We start from the raw sequence: 18,677 nt of genomic DNA, 5'->3' as shown, positions 1-18,677 counted from the left end.
ACGAGACACGAACTGGACAATCAGGTAATGCTGCTGACTGTCGAGATAAATAATTTTGCCTAATACAAAGAAAAACAGATAAACATTCAATTATTTTACGATTGGAATGGACCTTATGATAGATAGATAGATAGATAGAGAGGGAGAGAGAGAGAGAGAGATGTGACCCAGTGACCTTGAGCTAGGGGTGACGGCGCAGCACCTGTCCACTTGCCGACGCGCGCCACGACGATCTGCTTACATAATTACACCTTAGTCTCCTCTTAAGCCTCAAACGCCTCCCGCTGCACCGCTTCCTTTGCTTCTGCTGCTGCTACTACTACTACAACTGCTTCTTCTACAACTACAACTACTACTACTTTTTTTTTACAACAAAGGAGTCAGCTCAAGGGCACAAAAAAAGGAAACAATAATAAAAAAAAAAGCCCGCTACTCGTTGCTCCTAAAAAAAAGAATCAAAAGAGGTGGCCGAAAGAGAGGTCACCTACTACTACTACTACTGCTACTACTACTACTACTACTGCTACTACTACTACTACTACTACTACTGCTACTACTACTACTACTACTACTACAGCTTCTACTACTGCTACTACTACCACTACTACTACTACTACTGGCTACTACTACTACAACTACAGCAACAGCAACAACAACAACAACAGCAACAGGCAACTGACAACTGGAACTGAACTGGGAACTGGAACTGAACTGGAACTGGACTGGACTGGACTGGACGGACTGGACTGGACTGGACTGGACTGGACTACTACTACTACTACTGCTACTACTACTACTACTGCTACTACTACTACTACTACTACTACTGCTACTACTACTACTACTGCTACTACTACTACTACTACTACTACTACTACTACTACTACTGCTACTACTACTACTACTACTACTGCTACTACTACTACTACTACTGCTACTACTACTACTACTACTACTACTACTGCTACTACTACTACTACTACTACTACTACTACTACTACTACTACTACTACTCTCATTTTCCTCATTATTTTACATTCATGCAAAAGAGATAGAGAAATGATGTAAGAAAAAGAGACGAGAAGAAAAAAAGTAAGAAAAATATCAGTGAAAAGACAAAAAAAGAACCATCCACTAAAATTCAAAAGGATAAAACAATTGAACTACATTAGAAGTTTAACTAAATATCACAGTGAACCGTAAAATAAAGATTGACTAACAGCATGCTTGGGGAAAAGGTATACTACTACCACTACTACTTTTACTACAACTACTACAGCTACTACCAATGAAAATAATAATAGCACTTTGAGGTCAATTTTCTCTCCCATGCAATTTCTCAACATCAATGATTTTTGGCAACGGTGTACAAATAAAAAGGAAGGTTAACGCAGCCTCTACAACACTATTTGAAGTTTTCGCACGAGTCTGGTGAAATCTGTATTGCTTAATTGTGCCCACTGCAATACGCTGCTCTCTCTCTCTCTCTCTCTCTCTCTCTCTCTCTCTCTCTCTCTCTCTCTCTCTCTCTCTCTCTCTCTCTCTCTCTCTCTCTCTCTCTCTCTCTCTCTCTCTCTCTCTCTCTCTCTCTCTCTCTCTCCGATTTTCCTTATTATTTTACCTTTACGCTCAAGAAATAGAGATAAAACTGAAAGAAAAAGAAACAAGAAAGAATGAGAAAAAAATGATAAACGGATATAAAAAAAGGGAGAAACAAAGAAAGACAAAAAAACAGAAAAGCTCGAAAGAAAGATATAATAACAAGAAAGAAGAAAAAGAATGAATAAAACAAAGAAAAAAACGAAAATACTTACATACAGATAAAATTAGAGAGAGAGAGAGAGAGAGAGAGAGAGAGAGAGAGAGAGAGAATGACAAGAAAAAAAACATATTAACAATTACCAAACCTCGGCAGTGCATGAATCAATATTAAGAGAGGAGGGGCAGGTGATGGGGGGTGAGGGGGGGCGCCTTACCCAACCACCCACTGCCTTCGTGACCCGCCTGACCCCTCGTGACCCCCACTTGACCCCCGCCCCGCCCCGCCCAGCTGCTCCTGTTTCTATTGCCCCGGAAGACATGGAGGGTAATGGGCGGGGCGAGGGAGGAAAGGTTGGAGAAATAGAGAAGTTGAGAAAGGAAAGTTAAGAAATACAGAAAAGAGAAAAATAGAGAAAGGAAAGTAGCAATTGAGAAAGAAAAAAGAAAGAAATGAAGAAAAGAGAATTAGAGGAGCAGAAATAAAAAGAAAAATAGAAAGAGAAAGAAAAGAAAAAGTTAAGTAGAGAAAGAAAATCGAGAAAAAGATAAGGAAAAGAAAAAAGTGCAATGCAGAAATAAAGAAAAAAAAGAGAATAGAGAAATAAAAAAAATTGAAAGGAGTATGGGAAAGGGAGAAGGAAAAGGAAGGCTAATGGGCGAGAAGACGAAGGAGAAAGGAGAGAGAAAGAGAGGAAAAGAAAATGCGGAGGAAGGGAAAAGAAAAAAAAGAAAAGGGAGAAACGTAGAAATAGAGTTTGAAAATTAATAGAAGGAAGAGTATAGAAAAAGCACCGTCCTCATTTTTAAAACATATACCCAAACACAAAGAAGTAAAAAAAAATAATAATAAAGCCAAGACTGTTACCAGATAAAAATAAGGCGTAAAGGTACTATTGAAAGCTGCTACAACGGAAGGGTAAGGTGAGATAAGATGGTCAGAAGGTAAGATGGGGAAAAAAAAGACAGTTGAGAAGGATTCAGATTCAGATTTTATTGAGAAAAGGGGGGAATTTTTACCAAGGAGGGGAGGGGTACATACCTATGACTTAATATAACCTAACGCTACACAAATCACATGAACGTAGGTAGAGAAAAAGGTGGGAGGAATTAACAGAGAAAGAGAAAGAGGGGCGCCGGGTGGACGGAAGAGAAGGGCAGTAGAGAGGAGTTGAGGGTGGTTCGCCTGAGGAGCTGAGGGTGAAGTGAAGGGCGTTAACCAGGTTGGGGGTTCGAAAGGTAAACAGTGCGGTTATAATTGCTTGCCAGAGGAGTGCAGGAGTCTTTAAGTGTGCATGACGCAAGGAGAAGGAAACAGTCAGAGGTTATAATTACTGAAAAAAAAAAAAGGCAATAAGTAACAGCGAACCATTTAATTATATATAAAAATGAATAATAATTGATGTGTGAAGTTAAATATCAATAAGCAAACGTCATTATTATAAAAAACATAACAGATATTGCCATTACTACAAAGAGATAATACATTGGTGCTAGAATAGGCGCGTTACCCATTACTCGTAACGTTTTCTTTGTCTCATCTGTACAGGGAGGCAGCACTACATTTTCTTTTTAAGGGGGACATTTACAGAACGAGTTAGCTGGGAAATCATAATACTTTGCAAAATATATATAGCTGACTAGACTTTTTTTCATTCGTATATAGGTTTTATAACAGAGAGAGAGAGAGAGAGAGAGAGAGAGAGAGAGAGAGAGAGAGAGAGAGAGAGAGAGAGAGAGAGAGAGAGAAAGGGGGTTACATTCTGGAAGGTCAGACACGAGCCATATGTTTGACGTCGTAAGGATGTCGACGGTGAAAACTGTGTCCGACAAACACCGGACAACCTCCCATTGAGTCCTGCGCCGCCCCCCCTTCCCTCCCCCTTTGTTTTCCTTCCCTTCCTTCCTTCTCTCCCCTCACACACATGCCACCCTTCACACCTCCCGCCGCGCAGCCTCCATCATCCTCACACCTTGCTCCGCCTCACCAATCCTCACGAGACGGACAAGCGCCTGCCACCCGTATACACAATAGAGGTTTTCCATGCGGTCTGTCCGGGTCACGGTTGTCTGGGTTTCTTTCGACGCAAATAGTCTGATTAACGTAGAGATGTTTTTCATGCGATGTTCGAGTCACGGCTGTTTGTTTGTTTTTCTTTCGTTGCAAGTTGTTTTATTGATGTGAAGGTGTATGTCCAGGCGCTTTCTCCTTTCTTTGAAGACGATTGTAGCGATTTCAGGAATTATTTCATTAGGATACTTTAACGCAAATTCATAGAAAAACAAGATTAAAAAAAAATCCGGGCGTTTTCCTTCTTGTTTATGTCAGTATATATTCATTTTATTAAATGAGACATATTTTGATAAAACTGTAAAGGAGACATGAAAAAAAAAATCATCAATTAAAACTAGACGAAGCTAGAAGCAAAACCAACAACAGTATCTAGGGAACACGCAGCTTTAAACTTCCTTGCGGGGGATTTATTTTCTCAGTCAGTGGTCGGGGTGACAGCCATTGAAGCGGCCTGATATTGCGATTGACCACGCTGCCACGGCTCCTTTATATTTACAATGCTCTGTTTATGACTTCCCGCGTGACCTTTATATCGCAAGTCTGGTTACTCCATCCACCGCGTCTTGAGCAACAGCCATCACGAGTAACTGTTCATTGCTGTCATTTCCCTCGACGGCTTTACTGATGGCGACAAACAGCTCGCCATAACCCTGAGTCTGATGACCGAATGGACTGTGATCACCGCTGCAACACGTCGGCGACCGCACCACGACCGCACCACGACCATACCACGTCCCTTCATTACACGCGCCGACCACCCGCAGCCCACGACGACCTTGGAGACACGAGCGCTGCCACAACTATCGCGGCGTTGATCATGAGTCACATTCCTGCAACGGTGTGTTTACTGGAGCGGCGATAACCTTCCTGAACGTTGGTATTAGTTATAGATTTATAGACGCGATTGTTTGTGATGGCACACCCTGAAGGGGAATACTTCGAAGAGAAAACGCCATCACTCTTTTTAAACAGTAAAGGAAGCAGCTCAAGGGCAAAAGTAAATGAAAAAAAACAGAAAACCGCTAAGTACTGAGCCGGTGAGAGAAAGCAGAGATGAGTGGCCGAAAGAGAGGTCAATTTCGGAGGCATACTACAGTAGATTACGTCATCCCTGTTTTTTTCTTCAGAACAGGTAGTCTTAAAATCTTAACTTCCCAAAGAAAAGTCACTAGTGCGGGAAATGAATTGCCCGGGAGTTTGTATTTCATTATTTTTCCAACATATTCTTTTTTTTTTCGTGAGCTGGTTCTAAGGTACACCCCATAATCGAGAGCTAGCAAAAGAAACCGGAGCCGCTCGTGCGAGAAATGGCAGTTGTATAATTTGCTAATATTTTTTTTTCCTTCCTTTTTTACACACGGAGTCACGGACCGGCCGGGAACATATACGTAATGACATTTAACATCCCACTCGCAGACACAAGGACTACCTGTCTGCTGGCCGCCTCCCTGCGTTGTGTAATAAACAAGGAGGGAAAAAAAACCATGTATCAAAAAGGTTAATGTGTTGTCGGCCAGTATATTAAAAGAAGTTAAGCATTAGAGGTTAACTTAGAGATAAATATAGATAGATAGACATATACAGATAGATAGTTAGATAGATATAGATGGATAGACAGAGTAAGACAATTTGTGTATATCTGTGTGTGTGTGTGTGTGTGTGTGTGTGTGTGTGTGTGTGTGTGTGTGTGTGTGTGTGTGTGTGTCGGTGGGGGGCGTGGCCGTCTTAGTCAGGTAATTAGAGGTTAACTTAGAGATAAATATAGATAGATAGACATATATAGATAGATAGTTAGATAGATATAGAGGATAGACAGAGTAAGACAATTTGTGTATATCTGTGTGTGTGTGTGTGTGTGTGTGTGTGTGTGTGTGTGTGTGTGTCGGAGGGGGGCGTGGCCGTCTTAGTCAGGTAATTAGAGGTTAACTTAGAGATAAATATAGAAAGATAGACATATATAGATAGATAGTTAGATAGATATAGAGGATAGACAGAGTAAGACAATTTGTGTATGTCTGTGTGTGTGTGTCGGAGGGGGGCGTGGCCGTCTTATCAACATATATGAATAGCACCCACCTCTCCAGGCAAACAAGAGGCAGGTGTGTGGATTGTCAGTACTTATGATTGACAGCCAAAAGTTCAGGTGGGCAGCAGGTGCGGAGGTAACAGAGGCGAGAAGGCGTGGCCAGAAGAAAGTTTAGTTATAATGATGCGGCGAATAGAAAACAGTACATTGCGGAGGAGGAGGAGGAGGAGGAGTGAGGAGTGAGGAGTAGGAATAAATGAATTGATGAACGAAGAAAAAAGGAGGAAAGGAAGAAAGCAACGAAGAAAATTATCAAAGGACGGAAAGAAAGAATGAAAAAATAAATTAGACGATGGGAGGAAGACAGGAAAGACAGAGAGAAGGACGAGTGGACAGAAGAGCAAGGGAAGAGGAAAGGAAGAAAAAGTAAGGAAAGAAGGAAGAAAAGAAAGGAAGAAAAAAATGCTGGAACGAGGGAAGCCAAGGAGGAAATAAAAAAAAGGAAAGGAAAGAAAAGAAGGAATGGAAAGAAGAGAAAAAAAGGAAGGCAAGAAAGGATGTAAATAAAGAAAGAAAACGATGAGGGAAGAACGGGAAGACAGACAAACGAACAGACGAACGAACGGAAAAAGAGGGAATTAAAGAAAGAATGGGAAGAAAGAAAATGAAGACAGGAAGAATGTAAACGCAGACAGACGGACGGACGGAAGACGAAGGAAGCCGAGGAGAAAACGAGGGCTTCTTTTTTTTTTTTTTTTTTCGCACGGGTGACCAAAGTAACACCTCACACACCTACACGTGCTGACAAACGACCGTCATCACCACCGCCACCACCACCACCGCTACACCTGCCATGACATCCTGCAGTCGTCCCCGCCGCACCCTGACAGCTCGTAGTAGAAGTGGAACGAAGGTAGTCTGCACTTGTTACTATAATGGTGATGGAGGAGGTGGAGGAAGAGGAGCAAGAGAAGGTGGAGCATATTTTCGAAAAGACTTGACTCAGCGGTGGTGGCGACGCGTACTATTCTACTAAGTAAAACGCATAGAAAGAAGGAGGAAAGATGAGGAAAACTGACAGCAGGAGAGAGCAAGCAGTATACGAACGTGCGGGAACATTCAGTTTACTCCTAAAAAAATAATGGTCCGCATAATGTTTGAAGAAGATTGTTTTTCCATTAAGTACGTCTGAGGGATGGTTGTTCAATACACCGTACTTGTAGCAGTCACCGCTCAAATTGCGTGCTCCTTCCCCTCAGTGACACTTAGGAAAATGGGCGCTGCAGAGCAGACTCATTAAGTGTATTTGTATTGTCTCTTGTCTTGTCGCGTCTTCATTGTTTAACCTTTCTTGTACTCGTTTATCTTCCACTATCTGTTTTCGTCCTTCTATTGTTAAATTATACACATTGTTCCACATATACATATCAACACCTATGTCACCCAAACTTCACAACATTCACACAATCGCACATACATACAAACACCTTTTCTTTGTGTTTTGTTTGTGTCAATGACCTGTGCGATGTTTTCCAAATAAAGTAACACTGGCGGATATGACTTTCTCTATCCGTGAACCGATTAGCATTTAGAACACTCGCTACCACCAACATACTGACTGTCAGTTCACAACGGAGGCGCTTTACTCTACGTTTACAAACTTTTTACAGTTTCGGTGTTGCCTACCGCAGCACCGTGTGCGTAAAGCACTTATTTTTTGACCAGAAGTCGAAACAACCAAACCTTATGAAATAAATAACACCGGGTGGCTGAGTGGTTAACGTGCCGGTCCCGCGTTCGCAGCATACTGGATAATGCAACCGATAATCCGCAGCTACCACCTGGGATTTTTCAGTCACCACCGAGTGGCCTAAGACTAACCACATGCTGAAGACCATCTGTCATCCCGAACTTTAGAAGTGTGCAAGTGAAATCAAGAATGAGTTCCGCGGGGCAGCATGAGCCAAGAATATTTGGCGATTCTATAAACACTTGCCTGTGCCATGACGGGCTGGGGCCGACCAGCAGGCCCCTAGAGAAAGCCTACCGGCACTAAAGGCCAGGACGTTAAAAAAAATCTAACATCAAAGTAAATTATACTAGATGCTAAAATGCAAAATACAGCCATGAACGAAATATTCAGGAGATGAAACACCTCATTTTGACTTCAGCCAGTGTGGGGCTGTTCACGAGGCAGCCGCAGGCCCGCATACATTCGGCACTCAGTGGTCATATACGCCATAAATAGACGCAAATCTTAAAACCATCGAGCAATGGGCAAAATATATTTTTTCACGATCAGCAGGTACCGTGTTTGGACATTTGGCACCAAACAATAACTTGTATTCCGGAATCCCGAAATAGCGAAAAGAACCGAGCTCACAAGGAAACGCACCTCTTTGACAGTTCTGCGGGTGGCCGCGTGTGGCGCCGCGTGCAGAGCCGATACCACAATACCAATTACTGCCTGATGACCCGCTTCAATTGGAGGACCGTTATTTCTAGTTTTCGGGTGATCATCATCATTATCATCATCAGTCATTACAAAGTGACAGTTTGTGTACTGAACAGACAAAAAGGCGGGAAACTTGGCGGTACTCTCTCTCTCTCTCTCTCTCTCTCTCTCTCTCTCTCTCTCTCTCTCTCTCTCTCTCTCCCTCTCTCTCTCTCTCTCTCTCTCTCTGACGACGTGTGAGAAAAGTGAGAAAAGGCTAATGTTACGAAGGGAGAATATGGCTATAGGGAAAGATGGCTGAAAAGGAGGAAGAGGAGGAGGAGGAGGAGGCAAAGGCGGAGGACCAATAAACAAGGAAAGAACACTACGTGGGCGAGACAGTGTTGTGCAAAGGCGTTCAAAGGTCACATACTTAAGTTCCCTCCGGACGGCAGCAGGCGAGCGATGAGGTGAAGCAACACTAAAGACCACGTAAAACACGCCAATAAAGAGTTGCGAGGTACGAATACATGTTGAAATCTAGTGTGAAATTCTAAAAAGTTGGAAAGTTTCGTTTAGTCGGCGCAACATCTGAGGTCATATGCCGGAGAGAGAGACAGAAGGGGAAGGAATTATAGGAAAAGTGAACAGATCCTAGGAGACGGGACACAACCCCCGATTAATACCTGGTACCCAATCACTGCTGGGTGGACAGGGGCGTAGGGTATCGGAAAAGCCGCCCAAATTTTTCCACTCCGCCCGGTGAAATTCTAAAAAAGAAAAAAAAAAACTTAAGAAGTACATAAGAACGTAAGAAGTCAGCAAGGGGCCGGCCGGTAGACATGTAGAAAGTAAACCTAACGCCACCTAACCTCACCATCCATGAATTTATCCAGTCTCTTTCTCTTAACGAGTCTGATAAAAAAAAAAAATCGATGAAAACTGTAAAGCGTAAACTGTTAAAAAAAAGGGCTACAAAGAGATTATTCAGAGTTATGATTCCGGCGATCTATCGTAAGAGCTTTATAACCGGAATGACCCTGAGGAAACAAAACATTTAAATCTCAAGAGAATAACATAACATAAATAACATAACCTCTCCACCCTAAACTGACCTATTTTCTGGCCTCTCCAGTTTTCTTTAATCGGAGCAGCGTCTAGTGGACTATATTTGTTGCTGTTATCATTTCTTGCCCTTGAGAGGCCTACCTTGCTGTAAAAAAAAAGGCAGATAATTCACAGTAGCGTTATGGACAAGTACGGCAGAGACAGCGCGGGGCCTCACCAACAAGGAGAAAAGTATCGGTAACCGCACTCCTGGACTCCCGCGGAAGATGCACACACACACACACACACACACACACACACACACACACACACACACACACATAACGACGCTAACGATAATGAGTCGGGTAATGATGAGTCGTGATGTGGAGAGGCGAGTGGATTAATAGTGTGAAGACGCGCCGGGAGTGACGTGACGGCCAAAAAACAAACACGCGATCAAAATAATCTAAAAAAATAATCTCACATACTTGCCTTTTACTACCATAGGAGAAGCGAGCCAACGAGTCTTCAGTACCACGCGAGTAAATGTCTCTTGTCTGTGGTGAGAGACAGCATGGCCCAAGGGAATGACTGTCGATTCGCCCCCTAGCTACGCACACACACACACACACACACACACACACACACACACACACACACACACACACACATCGCACACACTACTCTCCCTTTTTGCTCACCTGCCGAACATCATCAGTCAGTCACGCGTGCAGGTAAACACAATTTGGTCCGAAAACGAAACTGCCGATGCCGTAACTCAAGGGGAGAAAAGGCAAGCGGTTGGGAAAGGCTCATTAGAAAGGAATCCACGAAAACACGAATTCTGGAGGCAAATAAAGAGGCGGTTTTGCAAATTATGAAATGGTGTAAAGATGTTGATTCAATGTGTGGATGAGTGAAATGATGACGCAATGTTTGGATGAGGGAAATGATGACGTAATGTTTGGATGAGGGAAATGATGACGCAATGTTTGGATTAGGGAAATGATGACGCAATGTGTGAATAAGTGAAATGGCAGAAGAACTCGAGACCAAGGGCGTGAAAGAGGAAAGAGAGAAAAGAAAATATTAAATGGTTGTTACATTAGATTCTCCGTCTGATGACAAAGGAAACATTTTATAATTTTTTTCACTTTTACTTTATACTCTTACTCTAAATTTTTACTACTTTTGTTCTATACCTGATCATACTTTTTGGAGACCATTTTTATAGAAGTTTGTAGCGGCCTTTTTTTCTCCTCTGTTTATCCCTTATCTCTTAGTCCCTATTCTCTTTGTCTCTTAAGTAAAAAAAAAGAGAAAGAAAGTAAAAGCAGACTGCATTTAAGAATACGTTTTTAGACCGTCTTCAGCCAGGTAAGTGATGATCTGTTAGCGAATTGCCGAAGGAGGAGGAGGAAGAAGAGGAGGAGGAGGAGGAGCCACTGCTAGCCACGTGGAAATCATCAAATCCCGCCGTCAATCACTCACTATCACTGCATTGTCACGGCCATTAAGTATCGCATCAATCCGTCTTCTGTTCGTAATTCGTCTTCGCCAGTCCACATGTTCTTGCCTGATTGTCTTCGTCTGTCTGTCTGTCTTTCTGTTTATCTGCCTGCCTGCTTGTCTGTCTGCTGTCTGTATCTGTCTGTCTGTCTGTCTGTTTATCTGCCTGCCTGCTTGTCTGTCTGCTGTCTGTATCTGTCTGTCTGTCTGTCTGTTGATCTGCCTGCCTGCTTGTCTGTCTGTCTGTCTGTCTGTATCTGTCTCTGTCTGTTTCTATCTCTCCGCTACTATCTGAGAGCCTGTCTATGTTTGTCTGCCTGTCTGTCTCTCTTTGTCTGTCTGTTTATTCGTATGTATGTATGTATGTATGTTTGTATGTATGTATATGTGCATGTGTGTCATATCTTCAAATTTGCTAACATTTTTGTCTGCCTGTTTACCTGTCCGTCTGTCTCCTTGTTAGTCTGTCTACGTGAGATCATTATATATCTTTCTACCTATTTCTTTTCTGTCTGAGTCGGCTAGTTCATTTTCCACCTGTCTGCCTCTGCACTCACCTGTCTACTCACCTCACTAAATACCTCTCTACAACATTCTCATATTGTGTGAACTTACGTCTGTCTCATTGTCTAATTGACTGCTTCTCTCTCTCTCTCTCTCTCTCTCTCTCTCTCTCTCTCTCTCTCTCTCTCTCTCTCTCTCTCTCTCTCTCTCTCTCTCTCTCTCTCTCTCTGTATGTGTCTCCCTCCCTTTCCCTCTCTCTCTGTGTGGAGGAGAGATCACCGTCGCCTCCTGGGAAAGAGTAACGAAAGTAGTAAGAGAGTGCAGAGCTGACGACCGACTCATCCCACAGACCACGAGGACCACTCCCGCACTCCCTTCCCTCCCTTGCCATCCCAGCCGCTCACCCCTCCCACGCCAATTACCCAGGATTGTGGTGGTGATAGGAGGAGGAGGAGGAGGAGGAGGAGGAGGAGGAGGAGGAGGAGGAGGAGGACGAGGAGGAGGAGGAGGAGGAGGAGGAGGAGGAGGAGGAGGTGATGACGACGGAGAAGACAGATCGCTCAAATGAAAAGGAAAAAGATGACAGAGTGAAGTGAAGAGGAAGAAAATAGAGAACAGAAGAGGAGGAGGAGGAGGAGAGGAAAAAGTAGGAAAAAGAGGAAGAGAAGGATGAGAAAGGAAGAAAACGAAGGAGGAGGAGGAGGAGAAGGAGGAGAAGGAAGAGAAAACACAACAACAGGAAACTTTAATTAACTTGAGAAAAAACAACAACAACTTATATGGGACAAAAAAATAGGAGTAAACCTTAGACAAAAAACGAGGAGGAGGAGGAGGAGGAGGAGGAGGAAGGGAAAGGACGTGGGGCAGAAAATTGGATCTGGAGGGAATCGCAACGAGCATCTCCTGAACGAGTGACTCCCTCCGTCCCTCCTTCCTTCCCTCCCTCCCTCCCTCCCTCCCTCCCTCCCTCCCGCTCGCCTGTTCCCTAAATGTCTGTTGGTTTTCTCGCTCACTTTCTTTTTTATATCATCTCTCTCTCTCTCTCTCTCTCTCTCTCTCTCTCTCTCTCTCTCTCTCTCTCTCTCTCTCTCTCTCTCTCTCTCTCTCTCTCTCTCTCTCTCTCTCTCTCTCTCTCTCTCTCTCTCTCTCTCTCTCTCATTTTTCTACTTCTTTGTGAGTAATTCCGATTAAGTTTGATTTTTTTCTGCATGCCTAATTTTTTTTCTATATTTCGGAATTATTTTTTTCTTTAATTAATTCAAACTATTTTTTTTTCTATTTACGGTTCTTCCTCGTCATTCATCTGTTGTCCGTGTTTCCTTCTTTTTCTCTTCATCTTCTTTGTTGCCTCCTTTTTCGCTTCTTCGCCTTCCTTCTTTCCTCCTCCGTTGATTACTTTCCGTCACACTTCGCCTCCTCCTCCTCCTCCTCCTACTCCTCTTCCTCCTCCTCCTTTCCTTTCCTTTGGCTCCATTCCCTCTATCTCACACATTCACCTTCCTCTCACTCTACATAATCAACACCCAAATTCACTACCTTGAACACCTGTAGCCCGTAACTCCTCAGGTAAAAGTACACACACACACACACACACACACACACACACACACACACACACACACAAACACACAGCCTTTCATTATGAGGAATGGGATGCGGTTCCGTAGGCGTGGTGAGCTTAATGAGGTGTGTGTGTGTGTGTGTGTGTGTGTGTGTGTGTGTGTGTTTTAATGGTACCATACAAGAGGAGAGCCGAAAAGTGGGTCATTCCAAGTAATTATTAGCAAGGATCAAATACAGATGACGGTGGTGGTGGTGGTGGTGGTTAAGCAGTAGTCACAGTGATAATAAGGGGGGAGGGGAAGGATGGGAGGGGATGTGTAGCTAAAAAGGGCGTGGGGAGGGGGAGGGTGGGGTGGTGGGTTAGGGAGATGCAAAATGCCTTAGGAGAAAGCCTGGATTCACCAACTCTTCTCTTTCCTTTAACACCTTGTCTCGTCTCCTCCCTCCTTTCTCCTCCCTTCCTCCTTTTCTCCTCATCTTGTCTCCTATTCTGGTCTCTTTCCTTCCTCTCCTTCCTTACTCTCCCCTCTTTTCTTCCTCTCCTCCCTCACTCTCCCCTCTTTTCTTTCTCTCCTCCCCCACCCTCCCCGCTTTTCTTCCTCTCCTCCCCCACTCTCTCATGCCAACTGTTTTCTTTATTTTCTTCTCCTTCAGCATCTTGTCTCGTCTTCCCCCTCTTCCTCCTCCCTTCCTCCATTTTCTCCTAATTTTGTCTTCTCATCTTGTCTCTTTTCTTCCTCTCCTCTCTCACCCTCCCATGCGTTTTGCTTTCTTTATTTTCTTCTCCTTCAACACCTTGTCTCGTCTTCCCCCTCTTCCTCCTCCCTTCCTCCATTTTCTCCTAATTTTGTCTTCTTATCTTGTCTCTTCCTCTCCTCTCTCACCCTCCCATGCGTTTTGTTTTCTTTATTTTCTTCTCCTTCAGCATCTTGTCGACTCGTCTTCTCCCTTCTTCCTTCTCCCTTCCTCATCTTGTCTCATCTTCATGCCTCCTTTCTTCCTCTCCCATCCTCCTATGTCTATTTCTTTTTTTCTTCTTTTCTGTTTCTGAGTCTTGCTTTGAGTTGCCAAATCTAATATCTTGAACCATCCTACTTCCCTTATCAATCCTGCTCTTTCCTATTTCTCTTCATTTTACCATCTTTTCATTTTTTCTTTTTTTATTCCTCTACCATCGTCTTCTATTCTTCCTTTATTTTCCTTCATAGTGTAACGTTTCATCTCTTCTTTTATATTTCCTCTTTTCTCTCATCTTCTTCCTCTCACAGTTCCTCCTTTCTCTTCCCCCTGCCTTCCTTTCCTCCTCCTCGTCTCTGTACTTTCTTTATTTTCCTTCACTTTATTACGTTTCCTCTTTTCTCCTTTATATTTCCTCCTTTCTCCCACCTTCCGTCTCCTATTTCTCGTTTTTCTCCCACGGCTCCTCCTTTCTCTTCGACCCCTCCTCCCTCCCACTTCGCCGCCTCCTCCTCCTTCTCCTTCTCCTCCCTCCCTCCCTCCTTCTTTTCTCAGCTCCCCCACAAGGCCACCTGACGCTGTAATAAACAAAGCTAGTAATTTCCTGCGCAGTAATAAAACTATACCATTTTAAAGAACGAAAGTTGAAGAAACCATGAAAAAAAAGCGTTAGCAAAAAGTACTACGCATCGAGAACTTCAATTTGTTGGAATCGCCCAGCATATCACTCGCCTTCCGTTGTCGTCTCCTGGGTTTATGGGTCACTGTGTTATTATGCAAAGAAGGCGCCGCTTGAGACCACCTGTCTGCGGCGGAGTCTTAATATATGGGCCGCCGGACACCTGTTGAGCCGTCCGCTTCTTCACGCAGCCCTCCAACCCTGTCTCCTCTGATAATCCTTCTTTAAGACCGCGGCAATGTTAATACTCATATCTGTCCGCATCGCTTGTACACGGCACTCATAGTAACTCCCATCTTGTTCTTTTGTTGCCCGTTTCGTTTAGCTTAGCCAGGTAATTCTCCTCCGCGTCAGTTACCTTAATGACCGTGAATAACGTCATGTCATCATCATCATTTTTTTTTTTTTTTTTTTTTTTACAGCAGAGGAGACAGCACAAGGGCACACAAAAAAAGGAAACAATAAAAAAAGCCCGCTACTCGCTGCTCCTGATTTACTTGTCCCACGCCATCCATCGTGACTTCTTGGCTTATTCTCCTGCTGTAGAGACTTTAACGCAGTCTTCTCCGTGTTTCCATCTCCGAAATAACGCTATCGGAGAGTGTTCTTTTACTCCACAGTTTGCTCCGGGAATTTACTTGCGTGGATATAGTTTACAAACCCTCCTACGTTTTCTTTCCTTGACGATGTTCAATTTTTTCTGAAGTATAATATTTTCGGTGTCAATCTTTTATACTTCACTTCACTCACACTTTCACTCCAACAGCCATATAAATTATTTCTCTTTGGGAGAGCTGAGGGATAAAAGTACTGGGTTCCCCTTCACCCACGTCGCTTCGTCGGCAGGAGGAGAGGAAGAGGAAGGGCACAAACCATCTCTGTTATACGTGGTGACATTTATGAGGAATTGCGAGTAACGAGAAAAGCCACTCGGAAATGGTGACAGGATACTACGTCACACAAACTTCCTCGCCTTAAAAGGAGGCGAGCATTCATTCGTATTAATTACTATATCGTCACCTTCGTAAGCAAAGCGCCAAAGTCATTATTTTCTACTTTACAGGAAATAGGAAAAGAACTCTCATTATCTCATTTGGCTTAATATTTAGGCAGAAATGAAGAGGCCAATTCTAGAACACTCAAGCCCTGAATGACGAAGGCAACTATACAAAAATGGGCGTCACATGTTGAAAAATTGATGTAGACAAAAACCTGGAAATCGCTGAAAAATGACTTAGGCGATTATTTTATGAGGGTGACGGTATAAAACATTTCATTTATGGCAAGTGACTTCTGTTGTGTTTTATCTAAAAGTTATATCATAAAAGTAGTAGGAACAAACATCACTTTCCTGGAAGTATCCGAGCAAGTGCCTTCATTCATACTAAATCATTCACAACGCATGAAATGTTTATAATGTAACTTGGCGCGTTCGTTACCTTGCAGGCGGTCACGAATAAAACAGAAAAAACTCCTCATCGTGGCGTCGTGCGTGTGCGTGTCGTGAGCAAACACGACGCAGAGCACACGGCCGGACGTACCCAAGGCGGCAGTCCCAGTGAGCCAGCGACCTAAATCCGCCGCCGCAGGGGATCATGTTAACGACCACCCACCGCAGGGGAGCACGTCAACAACAACAACAACAACTACAACAGGCCACCGCATGGGAGCACATATATAACAATAAGAGCAGCACACCGCAGCCACACCTGTCGCCGCTGTAGTGAATATTCCATTAGCGGTGCAGCGCGGCGCTTCCACCGGTAAAAACGGCTTGCGGAAGATGGGGAAGCGGACGCACTAGGTGACATTTCTAAGGGGAGGTTTACCGTAAGGACGAGTGTGTTGGATGGAAAATGAGGTGATGAGCTATGCTAATTACCTGGCGGCGACGTGCAGGACGGAGGCGCCATCCTTGTCCGTGAGGTGGAGGCCGTGTCTGGAGTGTTTGTGAAGGTACTGCAGGGACGACAGGTGACCCAGGGCGGCGGCGTCGTGGAGAGGCGTCGCCCCCACCTCGCACCGGATGACGCCTCTCTGGCCGGCGTCCTCCACAAGGAAGCGCAAGATGTGGTCATGTCCTCCCCGTGCGGCGTAGTGGAGGCAGGACGCGCCCTGAAGGTCCCGGGCTCTAGCATCGAGGCGGGCCTGCTTGGCAAGGTCCTGTAAATACTCCAGATCCCCGAGGCGGCATGCCAAGAGGGTCGTGGAGATTATGTCGTCTTTGGGGAGCAGGTGAACCAGTGTCGACTTGAGGACTTCTAGACGACGATCATTTCGAAGCAACGAATGAAGGACTTCAGGTTTTGATCCTCGATTGACCTGTTCGATCTCGCAGTACGTGTGGCTGCTCGACTCACTGCCGCCGCTGTCATGTCTCTGCCGCTCCACGTGGACGATGCTTGTCGGTTCCTCGCCGTCCTCGATATCCTCGTATGTGTGAGTGGACGAGGAACACGAACAGTTCAGATCACTGTAATAGTGGGACTCGTTCCTTTCGGGAGGCACATTAGGGACAGGTAAGGGAGGGAGAGGCTTCCTGAGGGTGGAGCAAGGAGGCAGACCCAGGGCTTCCAGAGTCCCCGAGCGTGAGCCTGCCGCGTGGAGGGCGCCGAAATAGACTCTCTTCCCCTCGGCGTCGTCGCTCATTTGGGAAAAGTCAGTGAACTCAAAGTCTGATGAGTCTTCCTCCTTTGTCGTGGCCGTGTCGCACACACTCTTCCCCGCCGTGTTAAACCTCATCGTCCCGTCGTCGTCGCTCGTGTCGTTGCCTCTCTGGCTGCAGCGCTCGTCGTCGCCGCCGTCCCATTCACTGCCGCAGTTCGACGCCCCCGAAACAGACATGCTGGAGTTTTTGACATTCATTTGGATCCAGGTCGCAATGTTGGTCTTCCAGTGGACGGTCTTCTTGGGCCGCCGTGTGGGCTTCTGAACACGGCCAGATAGGCGGGGACTGTCCACACCTGCTGGCGGCACCCTGGGGCTGTCCCTACCCGTGGCCTTGCGGAGCTGCGGGCTGTGCAGGGGCTGTTTTCCTCCTCCAGACCTGGTTCTCGGGCTGCTGACCCCCGGAGTCTTCCTGGCAGCAGCTCGCTCAGGATGGGCAGCCTTGCGCGCACTGCGACGCGTCACATACCGGGGGCTAGATGCCCGCTGTCCGCCGGTCCACTGAGTATTCTTCCAGGTGGGTTCGTAGTACCAAGTGTCAGATAACTCCAGAAGCTTAACAGGAGGAGTGAAGGGGGTCAGGGTACGCCTTTGAGTCACGTCATTCATGCTGACACCGGTACCGAAGCCCTTGCCGTACCCCATAAGGTGAAGAAAGTACCCCCCGCCGCCGCCGCCGTCACCGGGGCAGCTCGGGTAGCCACAGCCGTAAACCATCGTGACCCTGCTTCACGCGACGTCTGCCCTAGATGCAGCCCATCACCAAACCTTCCCTGAGCTTCCAGCCAGCGTGTCCGTGGGGAGTCGTGGTGTACAGCCGAACATGTTACACCTAAGTCCGAGTTTCGCCCGTTTGCGGTGGAAATTTGTGGAACTGAAGGGCAATCGATGTAATCATGCAGTCTAGAGCGAAATCACGTGACCTTACTGAGTACAAAGGAAGCAAGGTCAGCATCCAAGACAAAAACATGATCTTGAACGGCACTGATATCATTTTCGTTAAATCTTGGTGTCCCTGGGCAAGAAGTAAAGAAAACTTTTCAATGCCAAAACATAATCGTTTCCTTTGTCACGTCACGCTGGGTACAGGCACTTCCTCAAGGTCACCACAGTGCCGATAATGAATAAGTTGCAAGGGCTTGGTCAAACTCTGGCCCGCCCGGTTCGACACCACTGTCACGCACACCAGCACAACGCCCACCACGATCACTCTGAGCTGCCGGGACTCGAGTTACTGTTTCTATCGCGAGAAGAGCCTTCCCGGCGGGAGGGAGCGACGGGAGTGCTCCATCGCGGGTGCCAGAGCGAGAAGAACTGACAGCGGAGTCCACGCAGCGGCGTAACTGTGGTTGCCGCGTCGTTCTCCTCTCGCGCCTCGCCTTCAAACGCTCATTCCCAGCAGCGCGTCCTTCTCGCTTTCAGCAGTTTGTTTTCGTAGAACGACAACATCATGTTC

At 45.4% G+C, this 18,677-nt stretch overlaps 1 protein-coding gene across 5 annotated transcripts in view; it reads right to left on the bottom strand.

The window, feature by feature from the left end:
- LOC126984080 (espin-like) overlaps positions 1 to 18,079 on the bottom strand; it is a 171,214-nt gene extending 153,135 nt beyond the window's left edge. For 2 of the 5 annotated variants that reach the window (XM_050837480.1, XM_050837482.1), the window contains exon 1: positions 16,437 to 18,071. In XM_050837480.1, coding sequence (XP_050693437.1) covers positions 16,437 to 17,938 — 1,502 coding nt within the window. In that variant the 5' untranslated portion in view covers positions 17,939 to 18,071. Of the gene's footprint in view, positions 1 to 16,436 lie in introns of all 5 variants that reach the window. The other 3 variants (XM_050837483.1, XM_050837484.1, XM_050837481.1) reach the window with 3 other exon arrangements.
- Between the last annotated feature and the right edge of the window lie 598 nt (positions 18,080 to 18,677).

This window comes from Eriocheir sinensis, chromosome 55, assembly GCF_024679095.1.
Source record: "Eriocheir sinensis breed Jianghai 21 chromosome 55, ASM2467909v1, whole genome shotgun sequence".
Classification (NCBI taxonomy): Eukaryota; Metazoa; Arthropoda; class Malacostraca; order Decapoda; family Varunidae; genus Eriocheir; species Eriocheir sinensis.
The sequence above is the reverse complement of the archived record's forward strand: the minus strand, read 5'-3'. Positions and strand labels throughout refer to the sequence as shown.